The sequence below is a fragment of the Phaethon lepturus genome, unplaced genomic scaffold (genome assembly GCF_000687285.1).
Source record: "Phaethon lepturus isolate BGI_N335 unplaced genomic scaffold, ASM68728v1 scaffold21276, whole genome shotgun sequence".
NCBI lineage: Eukaryota > Metazoa > Chordata > Aves > Phaethontiformes > Phaethontidae > Phaethon > Phaethon lepturus.
In genome coordinates, this window is record NW_010548563.1 from 1 (window position 1) to 17,191 (window position 17,191).

General features: G+C 39.3%; 1 protein-coding gene across 1 annotated transcript in view; it reads right to left on the minus strand.

Moving 5' to 3' along the window:
* Positions 1 to 3,236: 3,236 nt before the first annotated feature.
* Positions 3,237 to 17,191, minus strand: part of TAF1B (TATA box binding protein (TBP)-associated factor, RNA polymerase I, B, 63kDa) — a gene marked incomplete at its 5' end in the record, with an annotated part of 54,913 nt that continues 40,958 nt past the window's right edge. Inside the window, 7 exons of the mRNA XM_010290017.1 lie at positions 3,237 to 3,440; positions 3,770 to 3,913; positions 4,648 to 4,792; positions 8,852 to 9,040; positions 13,168 to 13,393; positions 15,475 to 15,545; positions 15,999 to 16,089. Of these exons, the coding sequence (XP_010288319.1) occupies positions 3,237 to 3,440; positions 3,770 to 3,913; positions 4,648 to 4,792; positions 8,852 to 9,040; positions 13,168 to 13,393; positions 15,475 to 15,545; positions 15,999 to 16,089 (1,070 nt within the window). The remainder of the gene's footprint in view (positions 3,441 to 3,769; positions 3,914 to 4,647; positions 4,793 to 8,851; positions 9,041 to 13,167; positions 13,394 to 15,474; positions 15,546 to 15,998; positions 16,090 to 17,191) is intronic.

A 17,191-nucleotide genomic window follows, 5' to 3' on the forward strand; every position in this document is an offset into this window, starting at 1 on the left:
GTCCCGGCTCGCCTCAGGCCCGGGGTAGCGCCCGACGGGCCCGGCCCGGGGCTGGTGCTCACGGTGGGGCACGCGTGGGCACGCTGGTGTCGTTTTCGCACTAAAAAGGTGTCTCCGTTCTCCCGTCACGTATTAACCTTATTTCTTTGTCCTGCACTGAAGCCTAAAACGGGCCTACGGCGCCGTCATTTGGTGGATCCCCGCGTCCGGACCTGCCTGGCGGAGAAGGGAGGTTTGCACAGAGCCAGCCCCAGCCTCTGCTCTTAACAGCAGCAACGTTACAGATCCATCGGCCATCGCCCCAGTGGCATGCGCGAGCGTAAATCAGAAAGATCTTAAGTTTCTCCTTGAGAAATAAGGGTGGGAGGTTGCTTGTTTAAGTAACAAGTTGAATCAAACCCATATAGCAACAGTGCTATCTATCATGTCAAGATGCTTCAGATAGCTGCTGTAATTTAAAAGTATGCACACTAATAAGAGGTCTCTCCTTCTAGGTCAAAATCTCTCCCCTATTTATACAGGATATACTCCAATGCAAAATTATAGAAGGACAATTCAAGCAGCCAACCAAAGGAAACATGAAACTAAAGGGAACAAACTTTCACTAAGGGTCTAATCCTGGAAGTTGCTTAATATCCTCTGACTGGATTACAAGTAGCGTTCTAGAAACAAAATGCTTTGTTTAGATCTGCAAACATTGCCATTAGGATGACAAAAGATAAATGTCATTGCTGAAGTAGGATCTTGCTCTAAAAAGTGAACTGATGTAAATTGTTCTTTATGACATGCAATCAAAAGCATTCTCTTTTTAATCCATTTGAAATATCTAGATCACATCGAAGAAAATTTCTTATCTGCTCTCACATATGAAAAAAAATACTGTCATCCAATTAAGATGTCAGAAAGTTACATTTTTCCAAACGAGAATAACTCGCTTTCTTTCCGATACAAATTACACAACCAGCTCAAAACTGCAAGTACTGGAAAGGACTGCTAACTTTCTCAGGTGTTATTTACTCCTCACGTTCCCCGCTTCTCTTCATAGACTTCTGGGATGTGCAGACACAATCACTGCTTTTTGGCACACGGGCATACTTTCCATTAACAATAAAATATAATACTACCCTGTAGCTGTAAGTGACCCAGATGCAGTACGTGCTGAAGCTCAGTCACATGTTTATGTTGCACCCAAATTGCTGAAATCTTAGTAATGTGTCACACTTGCTAGCTCTACTTAACTAGAATTTACCAGGGTTTTATTCCAAGTAAATCAAAGCTGTTGTCTCTGCCAAAGGGACAGCTTTTCTTAATAGCCCGATCCAACGATGAAAACTTAGTTATCAACATAGCAATCACTTCCACATTCAGGAGACAATGATATAAACACCGGATTGTGACACCACTGACTAATCTGCCGGTCACAATCTACACTCTGTAACACCACTTGTAGGTGTATTTCTGTGATGTCACTAAACATGTTGCATCATCGCTGAATAAAATCAGGCAAGAAGCACAAAGGGATTTAGCAGAGCTTTGGCTTGGGCATAAAGCCCTGCCAGCCTGATGCAGCAGTGCTCTGGCAGGACTTCCCTCGCCCTACGTTTGCTCCAACTTCTTCCCTCGCGCAGCCTTTTCACCTCGATCTCGCTGCTCTCTTCCACCTCTCACGCCCTTCCCTTTACCTCTCCTTCTGCCTCGGTCCTGCCTTCAGCGTTCTCCTTCCCTTCTTCCCGTATTCATTCACTTTGAAATGAATCCCACCGGAAACATGCGAAGAAGCCCACTGAACTCACATGCCATTTGCAACCATCTGGCTGAGCACTGTCTCAAGGTGCTTGCACCTCTTCCTAGTCTGTCTTTTGACATAGCTACCTAGAGAAACTGGGAATTATTCTGGACAAGGATTAGCTACTGCTATGACTTACCTAACAAATAAGGTTTTAAAATCTCCTACCTGATAATTATCGTCTACACGCACTGGCCATTCACGCCTGTGTAATATACAAACAAGTTGCATCAAGTTTGTAACAGTACTTTTGATTTCACAAAATGCGGCAGGCAGTCAAAACAAGATACTTTTTACTTAATCTGAACCCCTAAGACACGAGGGCCAGGCTGCAGAGCTAGTTGTAAGGACCAGTGAATCTTCTATACTGCTCTCCATTACACAGCACACCAGGCAAGCTTTTCTCTTCTGCAACAGGCCTGTAGTCACTGACGATACAGCTGGAAAAGAAAGCCCCAAGCTGATTGCAGACCCCCACTGAATTAGCTGAAGGCAAAGGGCTGAAAAAAAAAGAAGGAAAGAAAAAAGGAAAGAAAAAAGGAAAGAAAAAAGGAAAGAAAAAAGGAAAGAAAAAAGGAAAGAAAAAAGGAAAGAAAAAAGGAAAGAAAAAAGGAAAGAAAAAAGGAAAGAAAAAAGGAAAGAAAAAAGGAAAGAAAAAAGGAAAGAAAAAAGGAAAGAAAAAAGGAAAGAAAAAAGGAAAGAAAAAAGGAAAGAAAAAAGGAAAGAAAAAAGGAAAGAAAAAAGGAAAGAAAAAAGGAAAGAAAAAAGGAAAGAAAAAAGGAAAGAAAAAAGGAAAGAAAAAAGGAAAGAAAAAAGGAAAGAAAAAAGGAAAGAAAAAAGGAAAGAAAAAAGGAAAGAAAAAAGGAAAGAAAAAAGGAAAGAAAAAAGGAAAGAAAAAAGGAAAGAAAAAAGGAAAGAAAAAAGGAAAGAAAAAAGGAAAGAAAAAAGGAAAGAAAAAAAGAGAAAAGCCCAGGCAGAGGTTCATGAACTCACTGGGAAATGTGGTGAAAGCAGGCACAGTGTAAAGAAATAGAAAGACAAGTAACAGTAGAAAAAGAAGCTGGAAATGCCTTGTAGGAGAGAAGATGGAAAAAGCTGCAGGGGGGGAAAAAAAGAGTAAATAAATAGATGAAAGCACAGTGTGTGAAATACAGAACAGGAAAAGAAAAGAAACAGTTTGCTTTTTCACTGCAGTCATATCACTATATGCAATCTTGCGGGCATTCCTTAAAGATTCCCCTTTTAATTCTGTATTTAGCTCTAAAGATCATGCAGACACTGCCGACAGCATACAGACTGTTCAGGGGCAGGAGATGCAGCTCCATCAGCCTGACTGAGGACGCTCCAAAATGACAACATAAATGAATCAATTTTGCAGTAGCCTGCATATTAAAAAAAAAAAAGTCAGCCTAAAGCCTAGAACTTTATCAATGCTAAAATCTTCAGCATGCTATCCAGTTTCACTGAACATTTCTCGTCTCTGCCCAGTACTGCGCTTCCTCTGAGTTTGACTTCGGCGTACGTAGCTCCCACCACGCAGGCCGACAGTGGTGTAGCAGGAGAACAGCCTGTGCAGCTCTTCCGCTGCATGCTGTTCTCTGCCTAATCCACTTTGCTCCGCAGCACGGAAACCACCCAGCTGCCCAGTTAGGAGCTGCAAACGCCACGGATCTCAGTTCGGTAAACAAAAATGTTTTGTCGCAATTTTATCTCAACGTAGCATGAGTCTCTGTGCAGATGAGATCCACGGCCAGGTGGATCCCTTCACATCCTAGCGTCATGAGCAAACTGCAAGCGGCGGTCACGGGGAGCCCTGCCGCACTGCATCGCAGGACCACGGTCGATGTCCTGCTCAGAAGCACTGGAGCCAGCCTGCCTGCAGACGTGAAGCCTGCCTACCTTGTGAGGAGCTGACAGCTCACCAGGAACTCACTAGTTCTGCAGTCTGATATCCTGGCCTTGAGAGCTGGGGCACTTGGATACAGTTTTAGGACACTCTTCTCTTCCCTGGGCCTGTAAAGAAGTGGTGTCTTCACCCCTCTCTCTCTCGTGGCAGCCTCCACTCCGCACCCCTGAGAGAGCCCCCACGAAGAGGCAGCACAGAAGCATCCCAGGATCCCGACCAAGCTATTGGATCGGAACAGAGACACTAAACACAGTCCGTGGCATTCTCACAAGGCAATGGCAGGGTCTGCAGCCGATGACCAAAGCCACTCCTAGGACAACGGGGTGGTCTATGAGCAGACACAGAATACTTCTACAACACAGAGCAGCCATGTGCAGTTATCAGAGGAATGCACTTGTATTTTCTTTTAAAACTCGCTGATGTACTGCCAGAGGCAGAGTGTAGATGCTGAGGATTGGGCAGGAGCGTTCTGGCTCTCGAAATGCTGCCATTAGCAGTTGTACAAGGGCAGCTACAACCTCACGCGAAGACACAAGCATTCACCATCCTCTCTTCTGCCAATCCTTACTCACTCTCTTGTTCACCGTTTCATCAGCATCCTAGCACAAGCAGCAGTGAGGGAAGTTCTTTCACGTATGCCTGTTTCCACATCTTGGCATCCCCTTTATGCTCTCCTTCACCTGACCTAGCCAGGAACAAAGGAGCTTCACGTGTGAGCAGCAACAAGACCAGTAACTGCAGAGGAGATACTGGAAAGCAAGCATTCTGCATTTAGTACAAGGGCAAATGCAGCAAGAGACACTGCTTTGACCAATCCACATACTGACATGCTCAGCCAGGAAACATGTATGACTGTATGTGCTGGGAAGCCCATTTAATTTTAGGTCAAAATAGGAGATTCATTAAATGGAGTTATTCTGACTCTTTTCTGCCTGTGAAGCAGCCTAAAACTTACTCGACCTGACAGGGGGAGAGGACAGATGAAACAGGGAGCAGACACCTTATTCTGGGACCGAACATTTTCAGACTTTACCTCTCCCAAAAGCCCTGTGGGTCCTGGCTCTTTTGCTCCCGGCCCTGCAAAAGCATCCTCTTGACAACTTACCCAACAATAAATACCCTGAAATAATTTTTCAGGACCATCAGTAGAAGTCTTATCTGTCCATAAAGGGATAAAAGTAATTTTGACGAAGGGACTTTTGAGCTTTCCAAGAAGTTATGAGAAAGCGAGTTATTCATTGCATTGCCTGCAACTTTGCATGAAGCTTTCTTAAACCTTCCAAACACAATTTTTTCAGGGGTCATGCTAAAAACGGGTTAGAAAAGATGTAAGTGCAGTGAAGCCCATACAACACAGGATGGCAAATAAATTAGGCCAGCATTGCTTTCAGGCACTGGACTTTGCCAATTTTCATTCTCTGGTTAAATCAGGTTCAGGGCCCTCACTCTGCGTAAGAGGTTAAGGAGAAAGTCAAACACCTCTCCTTCATGTCTGGAAAATGGTAAAAACTTTAAAAGGAAAAATGTATTTGACTGAGACTAAGTTGATATGTTGAAATAGTTGGAATGCAGACACACTGAGGTAGCGAAAAACTAGTAAGGTAAAATACCAATTCTGCTGAACGCTGTACCTTTCAAAAAGAAAATGAGACATCTGTCATTCTTCTCCACTGAAATAACAGAAAGGTTGCATTATTTAGGAGAATTCATAAAGCATGGTTAATTTTGCACTGTTAAAGACAGAAAAAAAACAGTGTGTTAAAATATAACATTCAAACTAGGAAAAAGCCTAAATTCACTTTAAAAGGCACATCAAGGTCTCAGAATAACTGATTTGCTATTATCTAAGTTAATAATTATTTAAACTATTCTAAGTCTTCCTAATGTATACCGTTTTAGAAGTTTAATCTAAAGAAAACCCCACTTGCCTTTATCTATACACTTAAGAACTCTTATTCAACTTTTAGAGTAAGAAACAAAACAAACAGAGTCTACTAAAAATTCCCACAGGAAGAAGTACAAAACAGTAGCTATCAGAAAGCTGAGCTTTACCAGGACAATAGTTACAGAAAGGAGCTGTAACTTAAAAGTAGATATAGAAGAGGTGGTTGGAACTGATGGGTTGTGGCAGACACCCTACCCTTTGGCTATCTGCTGGTAGCTGTCTGTTGAACCAGCATGGCTCCATCTCAGGCTTATATTAACTGGACTCCGAGTAGTTGTCCCAAGAGAGCTCAACTACACTTCACTGAAGATAAGGCACTCTTATGGCTCATCAGCTTCTTAAACATCATTACTGTGACATAAGTGTTGATTGATTAAACTGGATAGAACCAACATTAAGTATTTTAGGGGCACACCCTTTACTTTTAAACCTGACTCTTAACCCATGTGTCCAGAAGGCACATGGCTCTTGATGATTAACTGCAAGCTTTATTCCAGTTTATTAAAAGTACAGCTTTAATTTATTCTAACATCTAAGGGAGCTTTGTTACATTTGTAACAATGTAACAATGAGCACAGTATTTTAAATTTATGAAGCTCAGATTTTACTACTACAGTAGTTTAAAAAGGAAGGTGTACCTATAATTAAGTGCATAAGTCTTTCAAATAAAGACTTCTGAATTAAATGAATCCTTTATGTATAATAACGTGTCTTTTAGATAGTTAATTCAAAACTTTAACAGATATTATAGTAAAAAGAATGAGACACTTTCAGTCGCTTGAGCAAGCACTGTTGAAAACACAACACGTATTACACTTCTGTAGATTTTAAACTGATAGAAATACCTAAAACAAGAACAATGAATAATTTTACTAAATATTTACAAACCTTAGTAATTCACTCATGTGAGGTCAAACATAACAGATAATGGCTAATTTTAAGACACAAACACCTGACACAAGAGGAGATTCAAACTGGTGTATTCCGAGCTCATTAATGTAAAAACCAGTTCAAGAAACATCTTGTTGGAAGTCTGAGGTATCTAGCACAACGTGGCAACAGATTTAGACATACTAAACTGTACTCACTTAGGAAATCTCTAACACATACAACAAGTAACAGCTCAGGCTGCTCTTTCTTCTTCCCCCATCAAGCACAGCTTAGTTCTGTATGGCTAAAACTACGCCTTCTCATCTGCAGGTTACGATCACTTTATAGGACCACTGCTCCAAATCCCTGTTCTACAATAACTACTTAAAATATCTGAAAAAGTAAAAACTTTCACCCAAACCATGTCTTTTCTGTCACTTTAAGCCAGGACACCACACTCAATTACCTCCTGCCTCTACTGAGCCAGCGAAGCCTCCTGGTTTGCCGGTATTTCCAAGTAACTATTACAACTTGCCCTTAATAGTCCTGTCTGCTCTACCTGTGCTTGAAATACGGCTTTATCACTTTGCTCCAGACAGGCAGGGCAGCGCATCTCTCCTATCATTCGCCTGTTCTCAATTTTTAGACAACGGCTTCACGGAGTGAACTGCAACAGGTTTTAAACCCTTCCACCATACTCAGAGTCTACTCGCTGAACTGATTACCCTCCCAGATTACATCTCACTGAAGCCCTTGCTCAGGAAGGAAGCTATTATTCTTTTTAAAGTCTGCAGACACCATTTTTCTTGTCTATAATAATGCTTAGAAACAGCTGTTGATTTTGGGTTTGATCAAATGGATTTGGCAACCTCTGTACCCCGTACTGATGGTCGGAGTTGCTGAATTCCATTTCACAGAATCACTGAAGTTGGAAAAGACCTCCAAGATCATCAAGTCCAACCATTAACCCAACGCCACCATGTCCCCTGTAAGCCATGTCCTGAAGCGCCACATCCACACGTTTTTTGAATGCTTCCAGAGATGGCGACTCCACCACCTCCCTGGGCAGCCTGTTCCAATGCTTGACCACACTCTCAGTGAAGAAATTTTTCCTAATATCCAATCGAAACCTCCCCTGGTGCAACTTGAGGCCGTTTCCTCTCGTCCTATCGCTTGTTACTTGGGAGAAGAGACCAACACCCACGTCGACACAACCCCCTGTCAGGTAGTTGTAGAGAGCGATAAGGTCTTCCCTCAGCCTCCTCTTCTCCAGGCTGAACAACCCCAGTTCCCTCAGCCGCTCCTCATCAGACTTGTGCTCCAGACTCCTCACCAGCTTCGTTGCCCTTCTTTGGACACACTCAAGCACCTCAGCATCCTTCTTGTAGTGAGGGGCCCACTACTGTTGAGTATCTACTCAACATCTCTGTTCAACATATGTATACATTATGGTGTCTTCAATATAGTGGCAGTACCCAACTTCATTTACACGTTGTCTGGGACAGTTTAAAAACAGAGTGTATAAATAAGATTGAGCATGAGAAACCGGTAGAATGGATAAGGCACAAGGGGCTCAGGATGATGGATTATAAAGCAGTCAGAAGAATTTCGAACAACAGTAGCCTTGCAAAAGAAGAATGACAGGAGGACCTGGCAGCTACTGTTGCACAAGAAATAGGATGGGCAGTTCCAGGTATAAAAGTAGCTGCAAAATCCATGAAGCCTGGAGTGGAACACGGACCTGAAAGGTGTCAACTTGAATGAGAGGCTCAGGCATAACAAGAGACTGGGAGATATACAGGATGCAAGGAAATGTAGAAAACAGTGCCAGGGTTGCTCCAGCACAGCCTGTTTAGAAACAATGACTAAAAAAGCCACTGCAGTGAAAACATCAACCAACTGCTTCTTTTATTTGTTAACACACTGTTTCAAAGCAAAGTAAACCTTTCTTTCTAAAAATATATTGGCTGTCATAAAACAGTACGTAAAAATATATATAATATTTTAATTGCAAAATCTCACAATGTAATTAGATGCTAACATGCTGTCCAGTACACTCCAAGTATATACAATTATGCCCCAAAAATAGTAATTTCATGGTTTCCTGTTGGCTCTAATGCAAAGTGAGGAAATAAATGGTGATTAAAAGTTTCCTTGGTAACTTTCCCAGCTGGAAGCCAGTGACTTAAATTACAGATAAATAGTAGATCTCAGCACTACTATCTTAACAAAAAATTTTCATGGAGGCAAAAGGATCAGTGTAAGTTTAGATGTAATACCATGGTTTGGGATCCAACCAACTAATTTACACAGTTTAACTACTGTTGGTTTTAGGCATTTTTACTTCCTTAGGCCTGTGTTGTATTTTGGCTTTTTACAGAGTCTTTTGTCAAAAAGTTTGTGTTCTATCACACACACCTCGTCATGGATATGAGAGGGCTGTATCCTCAGAAGAAAGGAGAATAACCTTAGTACAAAATGGTAACTCTGGGGAAAGTCCACTTCTCTGTAATGAGCCACATGACCACACACTCTGAAAAGAAAGGGAAAAAAAAACAAAGCTCTAAATTACAAGTATATTTTAGTTAGTATTTAGCTAGCTTTTATATATTTAATTGTAACTAGAGGAAATCTCTAGATTTTACCAACAGCATAAACCACAACTTTGGTCTACAATGTCGATTCTGTGAAGGCATCCACTCCTGGAAAACCTTGAAGAAGAGGACTGGACCAAGACACATTCAGAGATGGTGCAGACATGGTAGGAAAGAAAAAGCGTGTATAGCATCTTGCACTATGAATCAGGATCATACTCAACCAGGCAAAGAATACGTTCTTTACCTTTCAGGACTAAATTGAACCAGTGTTCGTGGTGCCAGCTTTAGCAAATGTAGCAAAGTGTGAAAATGGCTACCTTACCCTGTTTTTAAAATTTCTAAAGACTATCCAATGCAGACATCCCAGGCTCTTTTCCCTATTCTTTGCCCACACTCTCCATAGGGTCCCACAGACCTTCCTGACACTGGGCCATGTGGTTAGAACCCATCCATTTCTTGTCCATTGCCTTTGTGCGCTAAATATAAAGTAACTGTCTAGAAACAAAACAGAAAAGCTAAGTTCAAGCCAACAGAGTAAGACAGGAAACACTGGGGCAAATATTGTCCACGTCAACAGATAGTAAGCACTATAGCAGGCTTCTGCTTAATTACTCTGTAGCTTTCATGGCAAAAATGATTATGTAATTTTATTGATGAAATATGTAATGAAAATAGCAGACTGGACTTGCTGGTACCAAGTGTCAGACTGAACAAAGATGACTCAGAGGACAGACTGCAGAAATAGCTCTGAAAATGATAAGTTCAGCAATTTAGGTTGGGAAAATACCCTGTTCTGGATTAGTCCCAACTTTGTTTTTATTAAAAGCAGTAAGTTTAAAATAGTATAAAAAAGTATAAAAATAGTATAGTATAAATAGTATAAATAATAATAATATAAGCTGTCTCAATTTTAAAAAAATCTTTTACATTCATATAGGGATTTAGGTGCTCTTCACCATCTAAGCTATGCATCTTCTGGCTTACTAGGTATTGCCCTGGGATGCGGAGCAGTAGAGTTTAAAATTTCCCCTCTGTCTGATTTAGAGCAGCGGTCTTAAGTATTCACCAGAACAAGGACTGGAACCTGTCTGTCCCAATTTACGGGCAAGTGTGCTAATTACTAGACTATAGAGTCATTTGCTCGCTCCCTCTGGCCCAATAAACATTTACATTTTACCTTAAACTGAAGGAACAGATGGACCTGTCCCGGAGTGCCATGCAAGGGGTGCTTTGAGGAGCAGAGTCTTTGTCTAAAGCCTCCTGAAGTCTGGCAGATTAGAAGTCTGAAACTAGGTCTCTCGCACTGGAGGTCCCATCCTCTGCCCTACCTCAACATTCCCCGAAAGCTTACAGTGACTTCTTACAAAAACTAAATTTTCAGACATTTTAGCACTGTCAGAACAAATTAGCTGACCCCACAACCCAACACATTTGATAAATTCAAGCTTCATTGAGAAATGTTGTTCGTGGAACCAAATCTGCATTTTGGGGCTAATATGAATGAAGACATTTTGCTATGTCCTAGCCCTAACCCTGAGATTCAGCAATTACAGCTCTTATGGCAACTTAGGTGTCAAACCTCAGTTTTCACTGGCGGGGTCAGGGAGTGATATTGTATATTCTGAGGAAAATGCATAATAACATCAATACTGTAAAGAACCTACTTGATTAGCTGGAGTTACACTTTTCACAAAGGTACCTAAACACACACATATTTTTGCCTCATTTTGTGCTATTTACCCAAAGAGCATCTTTGAAGAGCTAAAAAAAATCCCAAGTGATTTTAAATTTAGATGTAATAAGTGAAATCCATTTTTCTCAACATTTTCCACACATGATAATACCTCATGGTATATCACCTAAAGACTTCTATTCCAAATCAATTTGGAATCCAGTGTAAAATGCAATGTTTTAAAATAAAAGAAAATGTAAAAGCATTTTACCAACCATTTGACCAATCTCAGCTTTGCCCACACTGAAATCATACCATAGTCCTCGTATTAAAGCATTTCAGTAGTCCCAGTTAGACCATGCTGATTTTGAGAGAAAGAGAATTTGTAAGTTTGTTTTTAGTTCTATTATACATACACACACTTGCATAGGATAAAACCTCATATCTGAGGGAGTACATGACGTTTTCCAAAGTTAAGTAAGTGTCAGATGTATAATTAACTACTTGCATTGCAAATTATATAATGGGAAATTTAACTGGTAAGAATTTAAATTCAAATCTTGTTTCATGAAGGCTATGACAGTTTGCCATTAACATTTTAATATATTACATATGAAAATGTAGGCTTAAAAACAGACTTTGCATGAAGGATTATTCACACAAACATACCCCGAAATATCCACTCATTCAGTGTGTACATAAGATTTACGCAAATTTGTGGTAAAAGGATTATTACCTCTCTTCCCTTCAAAAAAAAAGCTCCTTATTCATACAAAAGAATGAATCCATACAACCAAAGCTCTTGTAATATAACACTGTGTTTACATTATTCGAACCCATTTCTGTCACGGTGGATATGTGAAAAGTAATGCGAAAAGGAAAATAAAGATAAGCAAATAAATCCATTGAAAGAAAAGACTGCATACATGTAAAAGCCAGTTATTTTCACGGGGAATATTTAATGTTTTAAAAATCAGGAATGTATCACTAAGATTTTGTAGGTGCTGTTGCTCCCTTAAGCATAACATTTAGACGTATATACCAGATAAAGATTTAAGATATTATTCAATGTGCTAATGAAATCTCATTTCACATTAATGTACCCTGACCCCTTTTCCAAAAAACACCCTCCAGTTGCACACACGAGAAATTCAGAAGAATCCAATCCATCTGCAAAGTTCATCTTTTTCACTGATATCCACCAGTACGTTCATTTTCTAGATTAAGATTTCATGATACAACCAATGGCAGAACCAAAATATGGTCTATGATCCAGAAGCTTTATCTATACCACCAAGGGAGTTTGTGAGAAATATTATTTTACATATTTTCGATTTCTTGGAGTAAATTCTGCCAAACTTCTACGCCCACCCTTCACAGGGCTTTTGTTCTCTGTCTCTGGTCATGGTTCTCTGCCAGCACCCACCAAATAGAAAACTCACCAATTTTTGCAGAATTTGATGCAAGAGGAGAAGATATTAAAGGAAGAGCAAAAAGTTCAACACAAACCAGGCAGATACTGAAATATCTCTATAACTTTGTACAAGGCTGGATTAGCTGGGCTATCATTCTCCTTGCTACATAGGTCCTTTAAAGAGAATTATTTTACTGAGAAATAGCATGACTATTTTGATATACCCTTAAGTGGAAAAAAAAAATTCCCTTTCACTGGCCAAAGTCAGGATTTGGGAACAGTTCTGTAGTAAAGACAGACACTAAACTTCCTTAATAGCTCAAAATGTTTTATTTTCCCATATTTCTTCTTTTACTTTTCCAGTAAAAGAAATTTCTTCTTTTACTGTCCTGCTTGCAAAAAATACAACTGTTGATTGCCAATATACTTAGATGAAATAGTGATAGACACCTTTTCATTCAATTATTTTTTTAAGAATATGTCTGGAGGCATTACTTGCCTGCTTATTTAATCTCCGACTGCTAATTTTATCTTTAATTTTGATTAAGAAGGACAGAAAATAAAAAAATTAGTTTCCTATGTTTTTTGGGGGGCCAGGGGAGAGAGGAATGGAAACATTTTTTCTAAAATACTATGAAGAAGGAAGTAAAGTGAATATTTGTATCTAGCTGCTACTCTTGCCATGTGACTGTAGTTGTTGATTTTGTCTCATCTCTTCTCAAAAGCTCACTTTGATCACTCTTCATATTACAATTTGTCTACTCCCAATCCAAGACTAACCATTCCACACACACCCCTTTCTACAAATTATTTTAACTGTATGTGAATACATAGCTGTGTACACATCCCATAGTTGTCACCTGTAAATAAATAAATAAATAAGTAAGTAAGTAAATAAATAAATAAATAAATTTATATGTCACTTTACTTTCAGGAGAACTTTCCAAAATGTATTTAACAAAAATTTGAATACTTACTTCTCAGTACATAGTTTAACTGTACACAGCCAATAGTCAGGGTTCATGGCTGTAAGTAAACCACATTTTTCTTGCAAAATTCCCTTCAGGCTATGTCCGTGAAAACAACTCCCATCTGTGTTTTCTTCAGACCAACGTAACTGAAAACTTGAAGGATTTGGCTTTTCAGCAGGTCGCACTGAACCAGACAGCTTGCCAAACTGATTTTGTAAGTTCTCAACCATTTCTGTACAAATAGAAATAAAAACCAAGGCAAAAGTATTAACTATTAGAATACTCTTTAGAGGAGATTAATAGAAGAAGAAAACAAGGTGTTTGTGCCTTTTTTTTTTCCTTTTTGCTTCTTTTTTATTTAAGCTTCTGTATGGAATACTGAGAAACCTTGAAGGTCTGTATGTTCTCTCCCCCATTCCATTTAAAATTCAACTCTGTCACATGCTTTAGGGAAAAGATTTTGAAAGACAACTTAAAATACCACATCTTTCATACCTAATGATATTAATACTGGGGTACTCCAAAAGGATTCCCCGTGTAAAAACAGCAAAATCCATTTGATACTGCTGGTATTTTTATTCTGACAGAAGTCACAGCCCAGGATGCATTTCGCTATATTTACCTCATTGTATGTTATCACTCAGACTGGCTAAGATTTTTTTTGAGTAGTTTCCTGTGTATCAGAATTAAGGAAGCCTGGTTTCATACACATATGGATTTAAAGTTAAACTTCTCATACTGTGAATTTCAACTGGGAAAAAAAAAACAACAAAAAACCCACACTCCACCTTTCCCCACTGCTAGGGCAAGAACGACTAACTTTTGTAAGTTATTGAGGCTGAACAGGGAAAGAAGATATGATGACAGATCATGCAATATGACTGCCTAAGCCTTGTTTTCCTAGGATAAAAAGCAGGTTAACAGCTCCACTGTTGTTGGAGCTTCAACTTCTTTTTAGGACCTGTATCTAAATAAACTAATTCATAAACTGGAAAAAAAGCAAAAAAGATATCCTAAAGGAATCCAAGGACTGGATTCAAGAGGACACTAAAATGTTTTGATGGAAACTACCATAAAAAAAAAAAGGCTGAGGAAGGTTTCTAAAAACCTGTATCTGGCACGTAAGTGTTCTCGAGCACTCTTTGCATAAGTATTCTTTGTCTCTACTACTTTAGATTTGGTTTAAGATTAATCTTGCCCAGTTGCAATGGCATTATGTGATATTCCTGCTTGCAACAGCCAGTGGTAAAGCCCCGTAATCTAAGTGGTCCTCTTCTAGCTCAAAGAGAAGCAGAGCCAGAAGAAGAATCTAGAGTGCCCCAGAAATGACGAACAATGAATTATCATTCACTTTGTCTTATAAACACAGGAAACTACAGGACATCTGAGCAAATGATCAGCTTGAAACAAACCTAAACACATTTTTCCATGGAACATGACTTGACTGAAGGATCATGCCTACTGAATTTTGAAGACTAAGAACATTAAAAAAAAAACCCCAACCGCATTCTTGAAAGAGAAATCCAACATGAGTTTTTCAAACCAAATAGGATTATATGACTTGTTTAGAAGTCCCTGAACCAGTCACTTCCAGAAACTGGAAAAGTATATAAAGGGAAAAAAAATCACTTGCCACACTTAACATCTCTCTCCAGATATCTGCTGCTTACTAGATACTATTAAATTTAAAACAAAGAACTTCAGATCTAAGTGGTTTGAGTAAAATTCTGGTTTTCTGTATTTCCACAGATAAGTGGGGTTTTTGACATAAAAGCAGTCAAATGAAAAATGTAAAACATTGATTTCTTATAAGTACTTCTAGAGCTACTAAAATGAAGTAGATGTACCTCCATTTGGACCACATATAGTTAGTTTTTCAAGTAAAGTCACGTTCAGACAAGCCTTCCTCACTTTCTATAGGAGGCTGCAAGAAGGAGTGGGAAGGATATGAGGAAGCAAAGGAGAAAAGGGACAGGAAACCTATGGAAGACCAAAAACAATTCATGAAGATCACAGTTACGGAAAGGCAGCTGACCAACCAGTGAAGATAAGGACAGAGTACTCATTCTGAGTGAGGTTCGGTAGGTCATTAGGAAGACTGGCAAAGGCAGTTTCAGTTAAGCATGAGGAAAATGTCTGTTTGGAGAATTCCAGCCACAGGCTGTAAAACAGTACATTGTACCCAGAGATGAAAGAGAGAATAGAAAGTATTTCAAGATGTAAAAGTTATCACAGTCAGGGCTGCAGATTTTCTGTGCTGAGAAAAGTTGGGGCATATTTTTCTGCTGCTGGGAAGAGGCAAAGTTTACTCACGTCTTCTCTTAAGAACTTTAGATTTCTTCTGGGCTGAATAAAACAGTGGCTTTTCACATCTCCACAGGCACCTACCAGTAAGAGACATAAGAAGTATTATGAAAAAGCAAGCTGAGGCAAATAAGTAAAAGAATAGTAATTTCTTACAAATACTGCTAGAGCTATTAAAATAAAATAATCTAATGGTTAGTGCTATTAAAACCCACTGCCCCTCCAACATATCTAGGAAGTCTTTTTTCAGAATAGTTAAACTGAGGTATGTAAGCCTAGTTTTGCTGTAATCAGTGAATTGTGCAGTTGTACAAGCTACTTGTCACAGAAAGTGAGCATTTAATTAACATGCTGGATAAACATTATGAGTGTAAATAGAAAATTAAGATAGGGATTTAATCACTCTATTCACCCAAGCTTGCTGGATGGGAGTGTGGAGCAAATTCCTAACCTTTTTAATTTCTGGGGGGGAGTCAGGATTTCACATAAACCTGTCTACCTTAGAAAAGATAAAGTACTTGAAAACCTCTTACTTGGCTCTTTCTTCATCCAATTTCTTTTGCTCCACATCCAAGGAACATTTTATAACCTTGTACCACTTTTTGAACTCAAAATATGGACAACCTGAATAAAACATTCACATTTTAGGTTGGGAAGAAGTCAAAGAAACATATAGTACACAGAAGGTGGTCTCCACACAGTTAGACCCCGCGTCTTCCACCTGTATGCAAAGCTATCCTGAATTCTATGTGCTTTAAGAAGACTTACTTGATCTAACAATTCTGTAAGAAAGAGAAATGCAGAAACACAGTGAAAGAACAGCATGTCAAAAGAAGTGCAAGGAAGCTCCTTAGCTTAGAATAGATTTCATAGATTTAGCACGATTCAGTCCTTTCCCTTCCTTTCTGAAAGTTAAGCCTAGAAAGTACCCCTTCTCTACCAAATGAACTACATCTCCACAATGGCCTTCATCTGTTTGAAAGCTGACTTCAAGGGATTAATGAAACTGTACATCAAGCTTTGGTTTAAACAAATTAGATCTTAATGAGCTCAGATGTAAGATTTCAAATAGCTTAATCAACTCCCCACTGTCTACCCTGCTATCCATGAAATGTTACAGGGCAGCAAGGATGGACTAGAGAATTGTATTCACTTTTTATCAGCCTCCCATGTTTCTGAGCACAGGAACTTCACTCACTGATATGTGAACAAATATTTACCAGCACATGAGAAAACATTAATGTGTATGGCATTCCAACAGCCCATATCATCAATGCTCCAAAGAGGCACAGGACTGAAGTAGACCAACTGGGTACAGTAAGTATAAGAATTCCACACAGAACTATGGTCTAGATTTATATATTTAAAATATAATCAACTCTCATTACCTGTGGGTGGATTATCTGCATTGTGAATTAACTAGGCTTTGCATTTCCCCATCACCCCAGCTGCACTGCATGCAATGCTTGCATCATGCTTAGCTTTGCCAGCGACCTGTTTAAACTGTTTTGAAGGTGAATATACTGTTCTTATAATCAAGCCTATATACATTTTGTATTATCTGCATTTTTGCTATTCAAGTTATCCTGCCACAGGATGTCTTAGATGCTAGAAATATAGATGGACTCAAAAAGCAACTAACAAATGAAGGGAAGAAAGACCCTTCAGTAGTTCTTAAGTATCCACATTCAAAAGTGTGGATACAACTTCTTTCATGAACTCCTTA